The 20,371-nt window shown below is 39.2% G+C and overlaps 4 protein-coding genes across 13 annotated transcripts in view; 2 read left to right on the top strand and 2 right to left on the bottom strand.

Moving 5' to 3' along the window:
- The window catches only part of Ef-1a-f1 (translation elongation factor eEF-1 alpha chain), a 236,339-nt gene extending 219,054 nt beyond the window's left edge, over nucleotides 1–17,285 (top strand). The window contains exons 1-4 of one of the 3 annotated variants that reach the window (XM_072019817.1): nucleotides 9,655–9,813; nucleotides 13,391–14,230; nucleotides 14,448–14,941; nucleotides 16,833–17,285. In XM_072019817.1, the coding sequence (XP_071875918.1) occupies nucleotides 13,408–14,230; nucleotides 14,448–14,941; nucleotides 16,833–16,901 (1,386 nt within the window). In that variant the 5' untranslated portion in view covers nucleotides 9,655–9,813; nucleotides 13,391–13,407 and the 3' untranslated portion in view covers nucleotides 16,902–17,285. Of the gene's footprint in view, nucleotides 1–9,654; nucleotides 9,814–9,967; nucleotides 10,313–13,390; nucleotides 14,231–14,447; nucleotides 14,942–16,832 lie in introns of those variants that run through there. The other 2 variants (XM_072019819.1, XM_072019820.1) reach the window with 2 other exon arrangements.
- Ada2a (Transcriptional adapter 2A) overlaps nucleotides 1–20,371 on the top strand; it is a 330,348-nt gene that overhangs the window by 217,323 nt on the left and 92,654 nt on the right. The gene's annotated exons all lie outside the window — the stretch shown is intronic.
- On the bottom strand, nucleotides 1,871–5,360 carry LOC139995629 (popeye domain-containing protein 3). Of its 2 annotated transcripts, XM_072019261.1 has the most exons (7): nucleotides 4,990–5,358; nucleotides 4,742–4,876; nucleotides 4,466–4,647; nucleotides 3,955–4,194; nucleotides 2,826–2,978; nucleotides 2,379–2,523; nucleotides 1,871–2,257 (listed from the first exon to the last, which is right to left on the bottom strand). In XM_072019261.1, the coding sequence occupies exons 1-7, from the start codon at nucleotides 5,042–5,044 to the stop codon at nucleotides 2,085–2,087; spliced, it is 1,083 nt and encodes a 360-aa protein (XP_071875362.1). In that variant the 5' UTR covers nucleotides 5,045–5,358; the 3' UTR covers nucleotides 1,871–2,084. The 2 variants fall into 2 exon arrangements, with proteins under 2 accessions (XP_071875362.1, XP_071875363.1); XM_072019262.1 differs by lacking the exon at nucleotides 4,742–4,876 and having other exon boundaries at nucleotides 4,990–5,360.
- The window catches only part of Cwo (transcription factor cwo), a 38,827-nt gene continuing 36,850 nt past the window's right edge, over nucleotides 18,395–20,371 (bottom strand). For all 7 annotated transcript variants that reach the window (XM_072019824.1, XM_072019828.1, XM_072019823.1 and 4 more), the window contains one exon: nucleotides 18,395–20,243. In XM_072019824.1, coding sequence (XP_071875925.1) covers nucleotides 19,666–20,243 — 578 coding nt within the window. In that variant the 3' untranslated portion in view covers nucleotides 18,395–19,665. The remainder of the gene's footprint in view (nucleotides 20,244–20,371) is intronic.

Raw genomic sequence — 20,371 nt, forward strand, 5'->3', positions numbered from 1 at the left:
AGCATGATCATCCATCGCAGAGTTTACAATGTTTTAATTAAAAGGAAAAATCAACAGCTGATGAAGGAGTGAACATTGATTAATGAACGGTACAAATTTTTATTTTTATTTTTATTTTTATTTATTGCATTTATTGACAAGAAAATAGTAATTAAAACTTATATAAAATGCGTATTTAAATATACAAACTAACCCGATCGTTCCCGATCGAATCTTCCACATTGCCGTCGATGCGGCTACAGTGAAAAATTAACAAAGTTTATTACATCCTAGGCTAAATCTTATTATTAATCTAGCATTATAAACATTACAAACGCACAACTGATATTGTAAGATAACATCAATGTTTTCAATAACAACTTCTCGTATTTGTTACTGAAAAGAAAATATGAAAAATCGAACAAAAAGAAAAGAAAATATTCCTTGTGACAAAGTATGATAAAATGTATATAAAATCAAATGTTCGAGAAAAAGAAGCTTTCTTTATAGATAACGCTAGTTCGATTTTTCTACATCATTAAAGAATAAAATATCTTTCACAGACATTTATCCCTTCTAAATTACCTAATTTTCTTTATTACCGACTTGTATATGTGTGTACATGCGCAACACAATTACGTATTAAAATCGCTATAAAATATTGGCTATACACGAATTTCGCCCAGACGAAAATTTCAAAGTACTTTCTATTAAAAATGTCCATCGTATACAACATACATAATATATGTATATATTTCTAGACAAGGAGAAATATTCGTTCTAACAATCTACAAAAGCTTCTAAGATAGAAAATTTTGCTTACAAAATAAGTCGTGCATTTATCTAAGGAACAGTTCAAAGGCTTTGTTGCATTTTTAATACGTATATTGATAAAACGATAGTGATTATATTAAATAGAATTTCCAGATACCTCGTTGCACAAGCACTTTCACGCAATTATCGCTCGAAACTTTAGTTACTCCGACAGCGTTTTTCTGCTATTTACGTTAACGACATTTGAATTATAGATCTAGCGAGGCTGCGAATTAGTAATATCGATTAGTAATATTTATCTTTATAGTAGCTTAATAAATCGATTCTCAAAATTACAACATCCACGAGATTTGAAATATACAACTCCACGCGGAAAAGCTTGTTGAAAATTTACTTTTAAAAATCAATGAAATTGTTTCTTGTGCGTGTTGAACTGCTTCTGAATTGTGTAAAAATGTGCTTCAGGTAGATTTTTGAACACTATACCTGAGCTTTTCACGAGTTTTATTCTTTGATTAAACGCTATAGTTCCGTTTCTTAGAGCGTGTCTTGTGCTACGAGTATCTGATTCTGCACATCTCACTTGGTGTTCATTTTACTTAAACTTAGCCTACCAGAATTTCGATTCATCGCGTACTTATGTTTCCTATACTTTGCTTTTCAAATAAACCGATTCTACTTTGAATATGCACTTTTTTCATTAGTTTTTAAATATTTAATTAGTATATTAATGTCTGTTTCAATAAAGTAGATATTAAAAGTTGTCCATTTGATTAAGTCTTTGCAGATCGTATTTATAATTTGCATTTTCATTCTATCATAATGTTTTTTAATTGACACGTTAATCGAACATTTTAACAAAAAAATTATTTTACGGCATTTATCATTTTTAATCGGAACAAAAAGGAAAAGAATTGAAATGTTATAAATGATGTATAAATGAAAAAAAATTAACGGAAGATTAAACGCGTTGGACATTTATATACTAACGTTCCATTCTTAGAATTATAATAACTTATACCAAAATCGACAATATATTCTATTAACATTTACCAAAACTATTTTATATGCTAAACTTGTGCTATTTTACGGCATTTCTTCAGTAGATTTTCAGTAGATTTTCAGTAATTATGTTCATGAAATATCTCGTTTACCAAACGCAAGCACCGACTGGATATAATTTAGTCTATTTCATCACTATAACGTAGTTCCTTGGAATAAAGTTCGGTTAAAACATTGCAGTCTTCGTATCACTTACTATGCAATTCCTTAACGCGGCACTATTCACTATCTCCCTCGTAAAATGTGTCCGGCGTTAAGGAGGCCTCCTGTTATTCTTCGTCGACGATCTCGCAACTGTGATACTTGCTGGACGAATCTAACCAGCTTTCCACACCACTGGACGCCAGGTCGTCGTACGAAGGCATTTCTGGAAGAGGTTCCATGTTCGGTACTCCTTTCTTCGAGAGATTGTTCACCTGACGATCTTTTAGATTAGAAACACCTAAGACAGAATTATAGGAATATCGATAAAATAAACATATGAACGTAATTTTGATCGAAACTTGACTGAATAAACGAATAAAGTATTAAAATCGAATAGAAATTGAAGTAGAAAGGTTTACCATTATCGGAAGACATCGACGATTCCTTCCTACGAATCAATGCTTGTCTGGATGCCCTTGGACTCCTGTATTCGCTACTTATCGTTAACCCTGCACTGATAGTTGGCAATCTTATATCCAAATGCGATCCTTTATCTGTAACAATCTAATCAGATGTTATCATAAGAAAAAGATGTTCATTTGTTTTTAATCGAGCAGAATAATCTTAAAAACGTCTTAATATCGTCGTATTAAAATGTTATCTTCGATTAGCAAGCTACGTTTTCTACACCGTTTTACATTCTTATGGCGATACGTCAATTCGATAATTATTTAAGTTTAATAAAAAATCCATAAAAATTCACAAATGAGCAATTTTAATCGTCCTTTGGATTCGATAAACGAATGACTCTAGTTATTCTCCGTATCAAAAGAATGGAACTAATGGCAATCAGAGATTGTTATTACCTTGTTGTTCATAGCGTATAATTTAGTGGCAATATCTCTAGCAACCAACGTTGTTAAAACTGTCGCTAAATAAGCTTCCTTCACGAGGAGATATTCCAGCGCGGATCTTTGCCAATATAAGTACCTGCAGGAGCTTGCGGCAACGATTGACACCTAAATGCAAAAGTAAATTAATGTAATAAATTCATCTTTTCGAACTTTATAATTATTTTCTTTGTTTCGTTTTATCTGTGGCGGCACTCGACAAAAAATCCGCCACTAGACATTAACTAGCACCGAACGTCGATACCGCAGCAGTTAACGCCTTAGGTTGTTACGAACGTTCGGGACCCAGGTTCGAATCCCGGTGCCCGTAATCCCGATATTTTTCTTCCACGGTACAATAATTAGAAGTAAATACAGTATAGAACTTCAGCAGCAACATATCTACAGTCAAACTAACAAGCCTAATCCGCCACATATCCAATTCCGATTTATTACGATATTGCGATAGATTACGTTTGAAATCAAAGTATCGTATAACGAAGTTAAAATTAAAAGTACACATATACAAACTAACACGGTCGATCCGCGCACAACTTTCGACTTTCTTCACCAATTCGACTCTCGATTTTGATTCTCAATTCTTTATTCTTCACTTCTCTGCTCGTCATTACACTCACCCCTGAATATTTTTCGTCGACATTTCTCCGAAATCTCGATTTACGTTCATCTACACCTACAGTGTCATGTCCACCGAATTCAAAACGTCTCTGTTCAAGATCAAATCAAAAGAGTTTCCATCGACCACGAGATCCGCTACGAGCTACCCCGACACCTTGGCAAACGCGCGGCCTTCGTCAGCGGTAAATCGCTGCCCTAATCGATAACAGGCTACTACGCCGACATTGTTCAGCCTTGTACTACGAAATTTACATTCTTAATCGCTATATTTCGAATTACTGATAAAGAAAAGTTAGTAAGAAACGCGGCTCAGAAATAATCTCCCTAATTCGGCTATTTCAGTTTACTTTTTAATTAATCCTATTTATTTTTACGTCTCTTAGATATGCAAAACGATTGTAATACTATAAACAAATAAATAGTGAAATTTTCAAACGATAATATTAATCTGATATCAAGCTCTTACCTTGAATTTGTCGTCCACGGATGCCCGAGAGCTTTCGAATTCCGGCGAATCCAGGAACTCGCAAGGCAGAATAGGATGCAGGAAATTCGAATCGCTGAGAACGTTCACCTTGCCGCTAAGCAGTAATCCTAATCTATCAGTCCGAGTTAGATTTTGCATTGCGTATGCCTCGCCTGCGTGCAACGACATTATAGAAGCGAATTCTGGGGACACTAGCCTTTTAAACTGCAGTCGGGACACCTGTTTTTGACAATAAAATCTTCCTTATAAAAGTTGATTTTACACATAACAATCCTGATAATCTAGATCGCTGTTTTGTTGCAAAAATCACGTTTGAAGACTTTTCTCGTGTTTTAATTAATCACTGAATGTTAAAATCGACTTATATCTACAGATGCGCGAATGATTAAGCACTGAAATCGCGTGAGTAGCTATCATTCTCTATACGGTGATAACAATAACTGCGTACAAAATCTGTGAAGACTATTCACGAACGTTTTAAAGTACTCACTTTGAATGGATAGAAAAGAGTGTGATACGCTTCCTCTAATTCAGGGTCGAATCGGACCGGTCTCATTTGATAAACGATATAAACCAATTGACCGATGTTCAACACCAGGAAGCTGAAGTTCCAAGAGAATATGTCCGGTGCGCAGATCACGTGCCATGCCCAGCCCGACAACAACATGAATCCTGAAATGACAAAATTTATGAGATTTAATAAACGAGTTGTTCGATTTGAGAAACTTCGTTGATTTCTTCCCGGAAAATGCATAAATCTATTAACCTATTATTAGGACAGAATGCATGAACAATATCCCTTTCTTCGAAGAAGGTGCTGAATACGACAACGCGAAGCAGAAATTCGCCAATTGAAACAATATATGCTGCGGTTGCTGCCACAGACACAATGCCGTATTACCTGAACATGATAGGAGAATAATTGCATTTCATAAAACTTGTACAACTTACTGATTACATATTATAAGAAAAAGCGACATGCAAGAAAAAACGAATAGACGTATTTGACTTTACCTAATGCGGTGATATTGTACGAAGGAAGAGGGTCGTGTCCAAGTCCAGGGCTCATGGTGTTGATTAAATCGCAATCGATGAATGGTGTCGAAGAAAAGAGAAGAACGATGGATCTTTAACGGCTACTTATTCTTATTGTCCATGCTGTCTGGTTTGTTTTGGTGAAATTTATCAATCTCTTAGTCCGAAAGCAGGGGCGCAACGTACGCCATCCTTTCTAGCGCTTGCGCTAAATCTTTAAATCGATTGGTTTCCATGTTGGTGGTGCAGACACATTTTGAACGAGATTATATCCATTGCGGGCAAGATAGGAATGCGTTGATAAAGTTGATCATACAGATCATTTTTGATCGTATAGAGTTTTTGATTGTGCGCGAGATTCTGGCGTTTGGAGGCTTTGTAAACACACTATGTACATCTTGTATATTTTCAGTCACTAACGTTTTTAATCAAATCTACAGAATTTACTAGAATCTGTAACATTGTTCCCTGCGCATTCTTCTATCTGATGATCCGTAAATTCTTACAACCGGCATCGCCGGATCCATCGCCAAACACATAGCGTAAATACGAAATGCTGCTGCTGCATCATTCTCTTTATCAATTATTGTCACACGTTTCTCTCTTTTTTTCTTCTTTTCTTGCTCTTTTAAATATTTTCTTCCTCTTTCTCTCAAAACCGGATCAGAAGAACACGCGGATTCCCATGTGCGCGAAACTTGCGGTGCTTTCATGAGCGTTTCAGCATCCAGCTTCCGGAGTATCAGATGAGAAATCTCCGGAGGTAATTCCGAAATAAAGTCCACCTTCTTCGACTTGCCTCTGAACAACGATCTTATGAACTCCATGTTTCTCGCACTGAAGTAAAAGCACAACTACTGGCCGCAAGAAAAATTTGGGCCTTATATAGGTCCTTCGCCCCCCCCCCCCGAGCAGGTATGCAAGCAGGGTAAAGAGTAAACAAATATTCCATTACCCATATACTACGTATTACTCAGAAGACCATTACTCATTACCTGTATAGCATAGTATGTTTGTATAGAGTGTATAGTAAATTTTTCATATATTTCAAGTGTATATTATTTAAATCTATATCCGTACAAGGTATACAATTTCTGAACATTTTATTTTTGTCATATTTATTGATTATTAGATTTTTTATTTATCGATAATAGAGGATGCTTATAATAGCGATATGATAATACGATATTGTGCGATTTTATAATTGATTTTAGATTAGATTAGAATTAAAATTGTTATTAGATTTATATTAAACATGCGTCGTATATTAATTTTTTATCAGATGTTGCGATAAATATCTTGCAACCTTTTATATACATTTTCGAATTGGTTTCAAATTTCACTAATACAATCACGATGATCGTGTCTCGTTGCAATGTTAATAAAATTTCACAATAATATGTGTGTGTGGGGGGGGGGTAATATAGTATATATAAGTTTTATTCATAAAAATTTTCTGTAGCGAGTGTTCAAACACTTTCGTAAGTCATTGTATATAAATATGGTAAAATATTGCGATTCCTAATGGAGGTAAAAAATAAGATATTTCATATATGTTATATTTCAAAATATACTTCCGAAAAGTGATATCTCGTATCAATAAACACAGAAATTAACCGAATTTCCGATAACGCGTAACAATTTGAATCGTAGGAATTGAATATTAATTAATCACATTTATTAAAATTTATCACAAATACATAATAATGGAAACGATAATGATTAATTAATATAACGAATTAGTAGCTTTCTCTTAGATTGTACGGAAAATAATTCCGTTTTTTTCTTTTTTTTTTTTTTTCATTTAGATGTCGGTAATCGTATTTTTAAATAGCCAATTTTATTCTAAATATCATATCACATTTATTCAAATCATTATACATCTCAACAACTGACTTTTCAAGCTTTATTTGAGAAAGAATGCTGCTGAATCTCTCGAGTCGTTTCTGTTTGTTGTCGCATCAAAACTGGAAAACCCAAGCGAGCATTTTCGTTTCCGGCATTTTTATTATCGCAAAGATAAAAATACGGCAGAAATAAAAAAAAGGAAAATTGTATGGGGGGAGTGTATCGATCAAACGCCAGTGTCGGAATTGATTTCCGAAATTTTGATCTCAAAGTTGCATTACGTTTTAGGAAAAAAGTCGAGTATGACAGAGACCGAATAAAGGAATTGGACGAATAAAGGAATTGGACGAATAAAGGAATTGGACGAATAAATATTAAATAAATATTAAACATTCTAAAATAAATATTAAATTTGTATAGCCAAATGAAACTATTTTTCTTTTCATAAAGGGACTCCTTCTTCGGTTCCTGCAAATTACTTTCACGGAATTTCTCAGCGATATAATAATTCAGACTTCCGCTATGTATTAGTCAGATAGTAAGGGCAAAAGCAGATGACACTTGATCGTAGATTACATACACCACTAGAAAAATATTGAAACAAAAAGGAACAACGAGCAGGTGAGTCACTGGTTCTCGGCTAATCCCTAAACGACTTAGAAGTAAACAACAAGAGTAATAGAGGTATGTCGGCTGTAATTGAAGTATGGCATATGAATCATAACGGTAACCGTTTTAGTGTACCCGGATTATACCGACCGGACCCAACCAGGCTTATTAAACAGAAAAATAAAATATACCTGCTAGCAACAAACAATTGTGCAAAGATTTGGAAGATAATATTTCAACTTTACAAATAAGATATTTATGACGTGGAAGGTATTTAGTTTTTACTTATTTTATTTTTACGATGTATATACTTAGGAATTATTGGATATTTTGAAAATTTATTTATTAGTTAAGCCACATGTACGCAGATGTTTTCTGATATTATTGATGCGACGAAGAGGTGTATAGATGCGATATGTAATAATAATAAAAAGAAAATAATAATAAAAAAAATGATAATTCATACAAAATCTTTTCAGTTCGGCCGAGATTTAAAACACTCCAATTTATTGGAGCTTACGCAATCTCCTCGATCTCTTCCATCTTCCACCATTAATATCTAACCATAGCGTGAATCCATAAATCGGAAAGTTCCCTGATCCTGCGACTCTCGAAACTCTCCAAGTGTGAATAGTTGCACCGCAACGATTCGAATGTCTATTTCCAATAGTTTCATTGTCTTTCACAGTTCGAACTTCTATGTTTCAAGATCGAACTTTCTCATTATGAAATTTCACAACTTCAAAAGATATTTGGGTTCTAATAGGATATAAAAATCGCATTGCTGAAAGGGAGATCTTTTTGCATTTGTGAGAAATTTAAATGCGTAGAAACGTAAAAATTATCCAAGGTAAAGGTAGGTACTCGCTATATTATCTGATAGAAAATAAATTTCCATTTCTTTAGTCCTATTCATAAAAATTTCATTAGACTTGTTGTACAAACAAAGTCTACGTGTTTCGTTTGAAAGATTACAAGTTTTTAAACTCCTGTATCGCGTAAATATAGTTTTTAATATTTAAACAAAAATTTCCATTCATTCAACGTTCAACGACGCTGCATTATTTCAGATAACGTACGCCACGCAGATCGCTGTATTCGCTGAACAATTGCTCGTTCGATCGGCGTTTAATCAAGGGAACAATTGCCGAGACGTTCTTCAAAGTGAATCGGAAATTCGCAAGTAAGAAGATGAATCTTAAGTCGAATTAATAACGTCAAGAAAATATACAGCGACGAGGCATTGTCACAAACCAGACTTTCGTATAAGATTTTACAAGAATAGCTACGTAGTCTCTATCGATACTCTTGTTCATCGCTGCGTACAGATAATTATTATTTATATTTTTTCTACGATGTTTGTAAACAAGATAGTGGAGAATACGTAATTCGATCATAAATTGCGGGAAATAAGACAAAAATCTTTCTATCAGTTTTTAGATACACCGAGCATTGACCTCGCTCGCGATAACTATTCGCGATTCTATTTCTGATGAAATAAACACGTGACTCCAACGACATGTTGCAGAAAAGCTAAACGTACGTAATTTCATTTAATTTCGTTCCATGAAATTAATCGCACGACGAACAAATCCCATTGAAACACGGGAAGCCGAAACGTTTGTTCCTGGTGCCAATAAAATCGGTCGATTATTTGCAAAGCTGTTGGTCGACCCGTAATCTTCGTCGCCTCTTTAGCAAATTAAACAATACGAAGGAAACAGTTATTATTGTCGAATTTTACAAAAGGGTTTTAGGTTATTGGGTGAAAGGTATAGGGGTTTAAGAAAGATACGGGGGCTGGGAGGAAACGGTAGGTCGTAAAAGGGATTATCTCGAGGGACAGACCTGCACAAGAAGGTCGAGTAACGGTACACAGAGAGGGTCGATGAAAGTGTCGGACAATCATCGAGGTTGCATTCGGCGAGGCCTTAGAAGCTGACCTCTGTCGCGAGAGGCCGCGAGCGTTCGTACGCGCGCTCGCTCGAAATGCACCGACCGAGCTTTTATCCGGCGGTTGGCGAATCTACTCGCGGATGCATCATCGGTGAAAACTGAGAGCGGTGGCGCCGGTGAAAAATAGACGGTCGAGGCTGGTCCGTCCAATCGTGTTCGCGGACCATCGTCGACCGTGTCGATGGCACATGCGCCCTTCACCCTTTGCCGCAGGCTACGCCAGCAGATGACACTGCGATTTCACCCCGGCCCGCTTCTCTCGCTCTTCCCGAGCCTTTTCTCCTTCTCCCTCCGCGACTCTCTCTGTCACCGTGTCCCGTCCTGGTGGCTAGAAGAGAAATACGTGCGATACCACGCGGATTTTCCAGCCTCTCCATCCCGTCGATATCGGTGAGTAATTCCTTCGGACAACACCGAGCCAACCGATATTACGAAATTATAACGCGACGGACGTAAAAATCGATGTAAACGAAACGGACAGTACTCTTCTAATAGTAACACGGAAGTGGAACAGTGCCGGCCGCTGCCGACATATTGATTCGACCCGGTGCAAATCCGCCCTGTGCACGTTTCGTTTTTTCGTAGATAAGAGACTAACGGTAATGCAAAAGACTCGATAGATCGTATTCGTTGCGTATAAAAGATTTCCAAGTCGAGTGTATCGTTAGAACAAATTCGACCGATCGCGTAGAATACGAGTAGGCGAGGACCGGGCACTCGGCGAGAAGTGCGCCGCTAGTTCGTTGCCGCGGCCATTACGCTGAGCGGTCGAGGGCGAGCATCTCGCGACGTAATCGCATCCGTTTAATTCGCGTTACTTACCATCCTGTTCGTCGTGACTTATCTTCCTGTTCGTTGCTGGAGTTCGTGAAAACCTATTGGAAAAGAGGTAAGTGTCTAGAAACCGGTATCGAGATAGAACCGGCAGTTTTGTCTTCGCTTAACCTCTTTACCCTTAATGTTCAGTTGCATCATACGAGCGCGAGTTGCGTGCGAACGTTGTAAAACGTGTTTACGGTTCAACGATCTCCGAAACTGGAGAAAACGGTCAACATTGCACTTTCGTCGATTCGAGATGGTGCGTCGTTCGAGATATTGGATAGGCGATGTCCGTATCGCGAGCCTGAAATTGCGGATCGCGAAATGGCTGCTTCGCTCGGTCGCTCTGACTATTATTAGAAAAGGCCGGTGTATGCGAATCGTTGCACGCTATCGAACGTGTGCGCTACGTTAACGCGATTTCTACGGGATCTTTCAATCGCTCGAATATCATATCATCGGGAGTCGTAATTTTTGAAGGAAAAATGCACGAAAAGGAGGTTCGTAATACGGGGATAGGGTTTAATCGCGATTCTTTGGAATAATATCGATCGAAAGCGAGGTCTGGGTCGCCAGTGAGACATTTTCGTGGGGTGAAAATTAAAGCACGACAATGCTGACCGCCGTGGTGAGTCTGTCTCTCTTTTTTCTCGTAGGGCTCGACCGAATAAGCGCGCATACTCGCGCACCGATGGTATTTTCGATGTGGCCCGCATGGGGCCCTTTCGTCGAATCAATACCCTTCGCGGTTCGTCAGCTAGCCTCCGTTGACACGTAAATATTAATTGTTCTCTCGATAGTCGACAACGTGCAACGAACCCTGTTCACCGAGCAATTACGACCGGGCCATTCGGCGCGCCGTGTAAGTTCGAAACGTTGATAATCCGCGAGAAATCGTCCTGTAATCCGATCGAATGTAACTAAAAGTAATTACCCCGACCGCCCATCGTGATCCAGTACTTACCCCGAGTAAAAAAGTGTTACGATCGATCAGCCAGTGAAACTCGACGCATTCCGTTAATAATCAATCGTGTTCTCGTCTTATTCTCATCCGAGGTTACCTCGTTCGCGATAGTTACGGGGAAAGAACGTGGCAATTGACAGGATTCGTGAGTTTGCCAAGTATTCTCGATGAGAACGACGCGATTATAACGCGGGGGGGGGGGGTGTGTTCTTAAGGGGTAGCTGGTCGTTTCGCGAGTTCTTGTAAACTTTTACGTAACAAGACGATAAACACGGGTAAGATGGAGTAAGGTGTTTTTAATAAGAAACGAAGCGCTACGTGGACGATCTTAAAGAGGAGTAGCGACTTTCTCGAAGTGAATTTTCCTCCGATATGCAAACTAATTGATTCAATGAAAAAAAATTTTTAAACGTAACTGCGTTCGTTATAATTTCATTTTTTAATTTTGTTTTTTAGTGGAATCGCATATTTGGATTTTTTTCTTTTTCTTATTTCACGCGTTACGCTTAAACGATTCATATTCCTTTTGGCCGTGATTTATTTTCAAACGCGTTCGGTTTGTCGCACTCTCGTTGTTGCTTGCAAACTTGAGAGAAATACATCCTACGGACGCGATAATTCTAGGAAGCGGCATGATTCGTCGAATCCGAGCAATCGATACAGCTCCACTCGTCAATGTGTGAACCATACACCGAAACGTGTCGGCAAACGATTGTTATGTAACGATATGATATTTGAGCATCTCTCGTGATTAAGACAAACGATTATGCGGTTTAAAAAAGAAGAAGAAATTTTATTGAACTTATAAATAGAAAGGAAAAAAGAAAAAGTTGCGTCGTTTCAACAACGCGACTTAAAGAAGAAATACAGTATATAAAATAATTAGAAAATTCAGTCTAGGGTTTTAATCTAGCAAAAGACGTTATTATTTTTCCAATGAAATTTTAATTGCTTTAAAATATCACATACAAAATATATATCACAGATCTAAATACGTTTCTTTCGTTTGTTTCATTTAATTTTATTTAATTTTCTGTAGATAATATTTCTTAACTGTGTTAAACGATCTTACATGAAAATTAACCCGAAAGAATAATAAAAAATATAACGAAGAAATATAATCTTTCCATATTCCCATGATATTAAATATGAAACAGAAGCGGACACGACTGTCACGCAAAGTCTGTTAACGAACCGATAAAACCGCTATCAGCTATGAAATATCTTGCGTGCCAGTAGTATAAGCACGCGTATGATCAGTCGGCGACGACCGATTCGAACGTCTCATCACATAACGTTTCGTCGTTTTCCCATCCGATAACGAACAACATTCCATGGTGTGTCGAATTCCGGCCAATTATCAAGGACGTGCACGATCAATTATTATGTAAATGAATAAGTAAAAACACCGTGCGTACACGAGACAAATAGATTCGACGATTCCTCTTCTCCTTTGAAACTTCTTTCGATTCTTTGAAACGAGAATTGTCTACGTAACCTGAAACAACTGTTTATATATATATTTTTCTCTTCGATGAAGTTAAATCGTATAAGCTAAAAATATGAAATAATTGTGAAAATATGTTAATAGCGAGTAAACTATCGAATTAGCGTAAAAATAATTGTCACCTTCTATAATTTACCCGTCGTTTATAACTTCCAATCGCTCAAAGAAGTCGAAGTAAGCTCGGATCAAAATAAGCTTTATTGATTGCCGTGTATACGTCTGGTGTCTATCTTCGGTCAAAGGTAGTCGAGCTTATTTATACCGTTAGAAAGTTGCATTTGAGGGTAAGAAACTGCATACGCGATATCGAGTTGAAAGACAAAATCGTATTTTTAACTGGTTTTTTTTTTTTTTTTTTAATACGAGCTTTAATAGAAGGTTACGCGAGGTAACGAAATTGCGGTACGATGCAATAGGACGCGCGATTAATTCGATTTTAACCGGCCATAATCTACGAAGAAAAGGGAAATCCTAAAAAATGTAAAAAACGGAACGATGAAACGACCATTATTTTCGTGCGAAATATCGTTTCGATTCTTACGAACAGCGTTCGATGCCGACGTAACTGAAAAGGGAATCGCGCGCGTCGCGACTAATCGCCTTTCCATAAACGAGTCGAGCGAACCCAGAAATCGATAACGAAGCCGAGCATTCACGTAGCCTGGTCAATCTTGCAGGTAACTAGAGCGTCGACATGGGTAAGGAGAAGATTCATATTAACATCGTGGTGATCGGCCACGTCGATTCGGGCAAATCGACCACCACTGGTCATTTGATCTACAAATGCGGCGGTATCGACAAACGTACGATCGAGAAGTTCGAGAAGGAGGCTCAGGAGATGGGCAAAGGTTCGTTCAAGTACGCCTGGGTGTTGGACAAGCTGAAAGCCGAACGCGAGCGCGGTATCACGATCGATATCGCCCTCTGGAAATTCGAGACGGCGAAATACTACGTCACGATCATCGACGCTCCCGGCCATCGTGATTTCATCAAAAACATGATCACTGGGACGAGTCAAGCCGATTGCGCCGTGTTAATAGTCGCGGCTGGTATCGGTGAATTCGAAGCTGGTATCTCGAAGAACGGACAGACGCGCGAACACGCTCTGCTGGCGTTCACCTTGGGTGTAAAACAGCTGATCGTCGGTGTGAACAAGATGGACATGACCGATCCGCCGTATTCCGAAGCTCGTTTCGAGGAAATTAAGAAAGAGGTATCGTCGTACATCAAGAAGATCGGTTACAACACCGCTTCCGTGGCGTTCGTGCCGATTTCTGGTTGGCACGGTGACAACATGCTGGAACCATCGCCGAACACGCCGTGGTACAAGGGGTGGAAAGTGGAGCGTAAAGATGGTAACGCCGATGGAAAGACCCTGATCGAAGCCCTTGACGCTATATTGCCGCCGTCCAGACCCACCGACAAGGCTCTTCGTTTACCGCTTCAGGACGTGTACAAGATCGGTGGTATCGGTACTGTACCGGTCGGTCGTGTAGAGACCGGTATTCTGAAACCAGGTATGGATATTTAGGATATTTACGACTTGCCTAAATGCTTCGTCGCTTTTCTTCCATCATCTTTTCACGCGAAATGTCTAGTAATTACCGGCAAGATTTTCTCTTCTGCGAGTTTCGCGACTTGAGACGTCCGTCTTGAAAGAAATAGCAAGAAAACGTAATCTTGATATTTCGAATATTTCGTTCGAGACGGTGATCGACTATTTTACTTTCGCAGGCATGCTGGTAACATTCGCTCCAGCAGCGTTGACCACCGAAGTGAAATCGGTGGAGATGCACCACGAGGCGTTGACAGAGGCGTTGCCCGGCGACAACGTCGGTTTCAACGTAAAGAACATCTCCGTGAAAGAGTTGAGACGCGGTTACGTGGCAGGCGATTCGAAAAATCAGCCGCCGCGAGGGGCTGCCGATTTCACCGCTCAAGTGATCGTCCTGAATCATCCCGGGCAGATCAGCAACGGTTACACGCCGGTGCTCGACTGCCACACTGCTCATATCGCCTGCAAATTCGCGGAGATTAAAGAGAAATGCGATCGTCGTACCGGCAAGACTACCGAAGAGAATCCGAAAAGCATCAAAAGCGGCGACGCTGCGATCGTGATGTTGCAGCCGACTAAACCGATGTGCGTCGAAGCTTTCCAGGAATTCCCGCCGCTGGGACGTTTCGCTGTTCGCGACATGCGTCAGACTGTCGCTGTGGGCGTCATAAAGGTACGGTTATTTCATACGGATATTTCGTGCTTCGTAGGCGATTCTTTACGAGCATTACTATTTATTATTATTATTATTATTATTATTATTATTAGCACTATTATCATTAGAAGAACAACATGTCTTTTAAAATATCTTGTAATTAGTAGCTTGTAAAATGTCACCGATAACGTCGGTTCGATCGTGCCAAGGGGATTTATCAGGTAATAAAATAATTCCCTGTAAAGCGATCTAGCGACATCGAGCGATTCAAGCGCTATTCTTACGCTTTATATATTTTTATAAAGCTTTTACGACAGATGCGAAATGGAAAATATTTGATTTACGAAGAGAAGCCTTAAGAACGTAGCTGACGTTTCTCTTCTCCGATACGAATTAATCGCAACATTTGCAATGATGCGTAACCGACTGTAATTGATTAAAACTTCGTTATAAAGTATCGAATATCTCGGCATACGTTTCAATTATTTGCCGAGTTTCATTGAAACCGATATGTGCGCATACAACGTTTGATGTTCTTTGTGGAAGGTTCCTCGTCTCTTCCATTGATTAAAATCTTTGTTAAAGAGGCTCTTGAAACATAGAGAATTGGCTGGATCGAGATAAATTTGAAAAATTGGAAGAATAGAGAGCATCGATGACGGCGATGGATACGTACACTATGCGGTATTCGCCTTTGATATTTAATGGTTTTCGATGGTCGAAATGTCATGGCAACATGACAAGAGTATAATGACTTTTATTTTATTCCAGACCTCTGACATCTCTTGGCGCGTTACGCGATCTAAACTATCGGGTATAGTAACCTCTAGGTACTTTGTCTCGAGCGAATCCTTTTTTAATCGAGTGCGAAGATATTATTTAAATGTTTCGCGAGGAAACATTACGTTGATAAATATATTCACGACGAGTTTAATAACTGTTTCTACGGAATTAAGATACAATTCCTGAGATGAAATATTCATTCCTGTATATCTTGAGAGTAATTTGATATTTCGCCAAGAGCGCGAGTATTGTAATATTATATTTTTGGAATGACGAATTTACTGTCGTAGGGAACTAAAATTGGTATACTAAGGAAATTCTGATGGAATTGAAATTTAAGAAAACGTAGAATATTTTCCTAAAGATTGCGTAATCTTAAAGAATATTATATTAGCACAGAAGAAAGAGTGACGCGACGTTAACCCTCGTCTGATAGCGTCAAACGCTTGGTAAATAACTGATAAAGTGACGCCAATTGTGATAAAAAAGAAAGAATATACGAAACATGTACTTTATCGAATTAACCGTACAAATACGTTTATTCAGGCAGGAAAATTTTTGAGAAATTATATCTACTTTTAGATACTATGCGTATTTCAAACTCTTCGTATTGATCAACCCTTATCTTTAACTTTGAAACGATCATTATGTTAATTTCACGACGCTCTTACTGAATATATTTCAAAAGTTTATTTAGTAGATTTGTTAGATTACACGGGGTATATAGATTTATGAGAAAAATAAGGAAAGATAAAGCTTCACTGTCGAAAGGATATTCGATAAACGTCGTGTTACACGATTTGTAAAGAATTCGTTTAATTTCCGTACTTTGATTTTGAACGCGCTACCGTAGTACGCGCATTAAACGCATCTATCGAACGAACAACGAGAGCTTTCGATCTAAGAAAAATCTCAAAATCTTCTGTTGTACGAAAATCATAGAAAGTTATATTGCTCTTCGTTGTTTTTTCATAAATCGATCGGTCAAACAACAAAGATATCGCTGTTTGGAGATATTTTCGGAACTAAGAAACCTCCTGTACGATAAAACGATGTATCGCGTATTGTTATCCTTTCCAAGAGAATAATCGGAAAAGATTTAACGTTAAAATCTATTAATTTGCAGAGTGTCACCTTTAAAGATACCCAGGGCAAGGTCACAAAAGCCGCGGAGAAAGCCCAGAAGAAAAAGTAACCATCAAGCTTCCTCGGAAGCTCGCAGTCCGCGGGCTGGTGCCCGACGAGCGTCTCCTCCGCGAGGGGATCCTCCGATAGGATGCAGTGCGCCGCGGCTGCTTCATTCAACTCATACTCGACTAATAATAATAATACAAAAAGTGAAAAGATGTTGTGCTTACCCCCGTTACATTATCCGATAGTATTGAATCCGCGCATCTATCCGAATTTGCACATTCAGTTCACCCACGCCCCGCGCACACCCCACATATGCTAGGTGGATTCTTACGTTTTTACTTCATTCTTTACATTGACGAATATGTGTCCAATTACAGGTAAAACAAAACAATTAAAATAAAAAATAAAAAAAAAAAAAACTAAAAGAACAAAAAAAGAAAGAAAACGTCAAAAAAAAAAAGCAGAACAATATTCAGTTCCCTTGAACTATGTGTAGTTAGGTTTTTCAATTAAATGTAACAACAACAACAACAACAATTACACACAACCGATGATACAGAACGGGATGACGACGTATGATCATCACAGCTTAATTGCGCGATACTAAACACGAGGCAGCGGCCGGTCACGACGAATCACTTAAGACCTCCGCGCCACATTATTAATTCGATAACACATTCTTTGTTCACGACTTCCTGACGTTTACGAAAGAGACACGCGTAGAACACGTAACACGCACCCATATAATACACGCATACAGATTCCCATATACCTAAACGAGAAACACTAACGCAACCTGACGCGATTCGAGTTGGACACATAAAGAGCGAACCCGCTGCTGCCTCGCCATCCCTTACTTTTTAATCTTCTTTTCGAAGGATTCGTTAAAGGCTGATTTGTTCGAAGACTTGGTTGCCTCGCTGCGAATAATTTTATTACTTGTATAAGAAATGTATTTATCTCTAGTTAGGGAACATTAGACCGTGCTCCCATCCCTTTAGCGGCTCGAAGGAAACTCGCTCCCGATCGAGCACAGCTCTCGGTTACACCGAGCGTTCCTCGTATTCGCCAGCAAGTTTCACTTCCGAGTTGCCTGTGTTAATCTCGGTACCCCTGATAGACGCGTTCTTCGATTGTTTTGACCCTTAGCCAGTATTATGTTGATGTAATAAAAAAAAAAAAAATTTTAACCGCATTGTTTCATTCTTACTCCTTCCTGAAGCGATCTTTGCACGGACACGGGGGAGGATTTCTTCGTCGAATAAAATTCTCGACGTAAACATTGAAACAATTACGTATATAAATCCTAACGGAACGAAACATCTTTCGTTTTTTAATGAAACGGTTATTAGATTATAAATTAGAATTAATCAAGATTCTCTAATTTCATTTATATGGCAATTAAAAGCAAAATTAAAAGATCCCTGATTTTACCGAATTTTCAAGAGAATATTGTCAATTTTCAGCCATGTTAAGGCAATAATAAATACGTTTAAGATACGTGTAGATAGATTTATAAGAAAATCATGGAAGATGAGATAAGAGGTAAAGGGCTATGGTAAATATAATTTATTCCGCATAAATTCTTCGTTAACGTTACAACTAAACGTGGTATGTACAAATATATATTTAATGCAATGATCTTACAAGAATTTAGTGTAATGCAGGTCTTGGTCAGTCTTTAATTGCCGAGGCCCGTTTGCCAGGGCGCCGAGCAGAATCGATCGTTCTTGCGATCGAACGTGACACAGAATTATCCGCAGAAAAGAAATAAACCACTATCTTCGTACATACGGAACGATCACATAAATGGAATTCGTTAACTGAAAATATTGTAGGCACTTCTGTCGGCTAGCTTACGTTTCGAAAACAGAACTTTGTCGGCCGATCGAATATGTTGCGGGCAATCCAGGCTCCAGTGCTACGAAAGAGTTCGACGTACATATGTATTTATACGGTGGTAGCTCGGTTTTGCTTCGCCAACATAAACACATCGATTAATCTTTATTTAATACTAATTACGCTCCGATTGACGTAATTCGACGAGTTCGATACCGTTGCGACTTTTATTCGTCGCCCGACGCGCTTGTCCAGCCGAAGAACAAAGAGAAAATGAAGCACAGGGAAGGGTGAAACGGGTAAAAAGAAGATACAAGGAAACAAAGATCGACGTAATAGAATGGGAGAAGGGAAAAAATGTGGGAGGAACGGGATTCGACTGCGACGATACCGACGAAAGGAGAAACACACCGAAGCTAAAGCAACCCCGGGCCTTCAAGCCCTAACGCTCGATCTCTACCCAACGACGTCTCCGTAATCGCTCTTTCTCTCAAATCTCGTAAATGCTAAAGACAACCCACAGCCTCGGTAAATATACAAAAGAAAGAAAAAACCATCCTCGACACCTCGTTCCTTCGTAAAACGTTAAAACACGCTATACACCAGAGCGTTCCTCTGACGTTAACGTAAGCTAAAGAACCAGAAAGAAAATAAAATCGCCGTCACCGTGCAACGATGACCGTTTCTTTTCCAAGAACCGATCGAACACGATCTTCGAAACATCTGGACGAATCGTTCGATGATTCCACGGTAGTCGATCGTGTCCTTGAACGAGCGCGATCGATCCGCGTCGTCGCCCATTCTCCTCGTCCACGGCGAGACACGGTGTTCGGCATACCGACAACGCCAATTTTAGCACGAGCGGATTTAGGATTCGTGGATCCAAGACGTACGAAGGCACGCGTATACGCGTACACGTGTATCGACGGTTGGAACGAGCGAAACAGGATATCGGGTTACATTCAGATACGATTCCTGACTTTCGTTTATGTCTGTTGCTGGTGCGTAGGACTATGATGGTGTGACCACACTGGCGGACTCGAATGGTTGAAGTTTACCGATATCGTGACCGGATGAAGCACCGTGTCAGGACCGGTGTCCGACATGAAGTTCAGATGAGGCCTTAACAGAGAAGCTTCGACGGTTAACGGAACGTAGAAGGCGCCACCGTCGTGAAGGGCAAAGATCGGAACTCCGTGAGACGCGGATGGTTTTTCCATGTTGATGGTCGGCGGGGGACTGGATTTTATCCTCTCGGCTGAGAACCTTTGCTTGATAGAGCTCTTGAACTTGTAGTTGGAAGGCTTACAGTTGGTACTCGGCGGTGTACTGTGCGAATGGCTGCTATGATTGCTGTCGTCGCTCGCTATAGTCGGCGGTGGGATGATCGCTGGGCGCGGAGGACGCTCCGGATCACCGAAGGAACTTGCACCGGAGCTCGAGCCATGATCCGAATGACCGTTCGGCTGACACATCGTCGGAATGCTGGTGTGCGCGTAACTAGAGCCATTCGCGATACCGTTCGCGGTTGGCATCTCCGGATGAGGGAAACCTAACCTGTCACCTGCAATCGAGAATTTTATAATCGTATAAAACTCACGCCATTAATTTCGCTTTTTTGTTTGATTCTCTTGTTTTCTCTTTTCTTTTCGTGCATCTGTAGGAACTTTGCTCTATACTAATTTACGCTGA

This window comes from Bombus fervidus, chromosome 16 (genome assembly GCF_041682495.2).
Source record: "Bombus fervidus isolate BK054 chromosome 16, iyBomFerv1, whole genome shotgun sequence".
Lineage (NCBI taxonomy): Eukaryota > Metazoa > Arthropoda > Insecta > Hymenoptera > Apidae > Bombus > Bombus fervidus.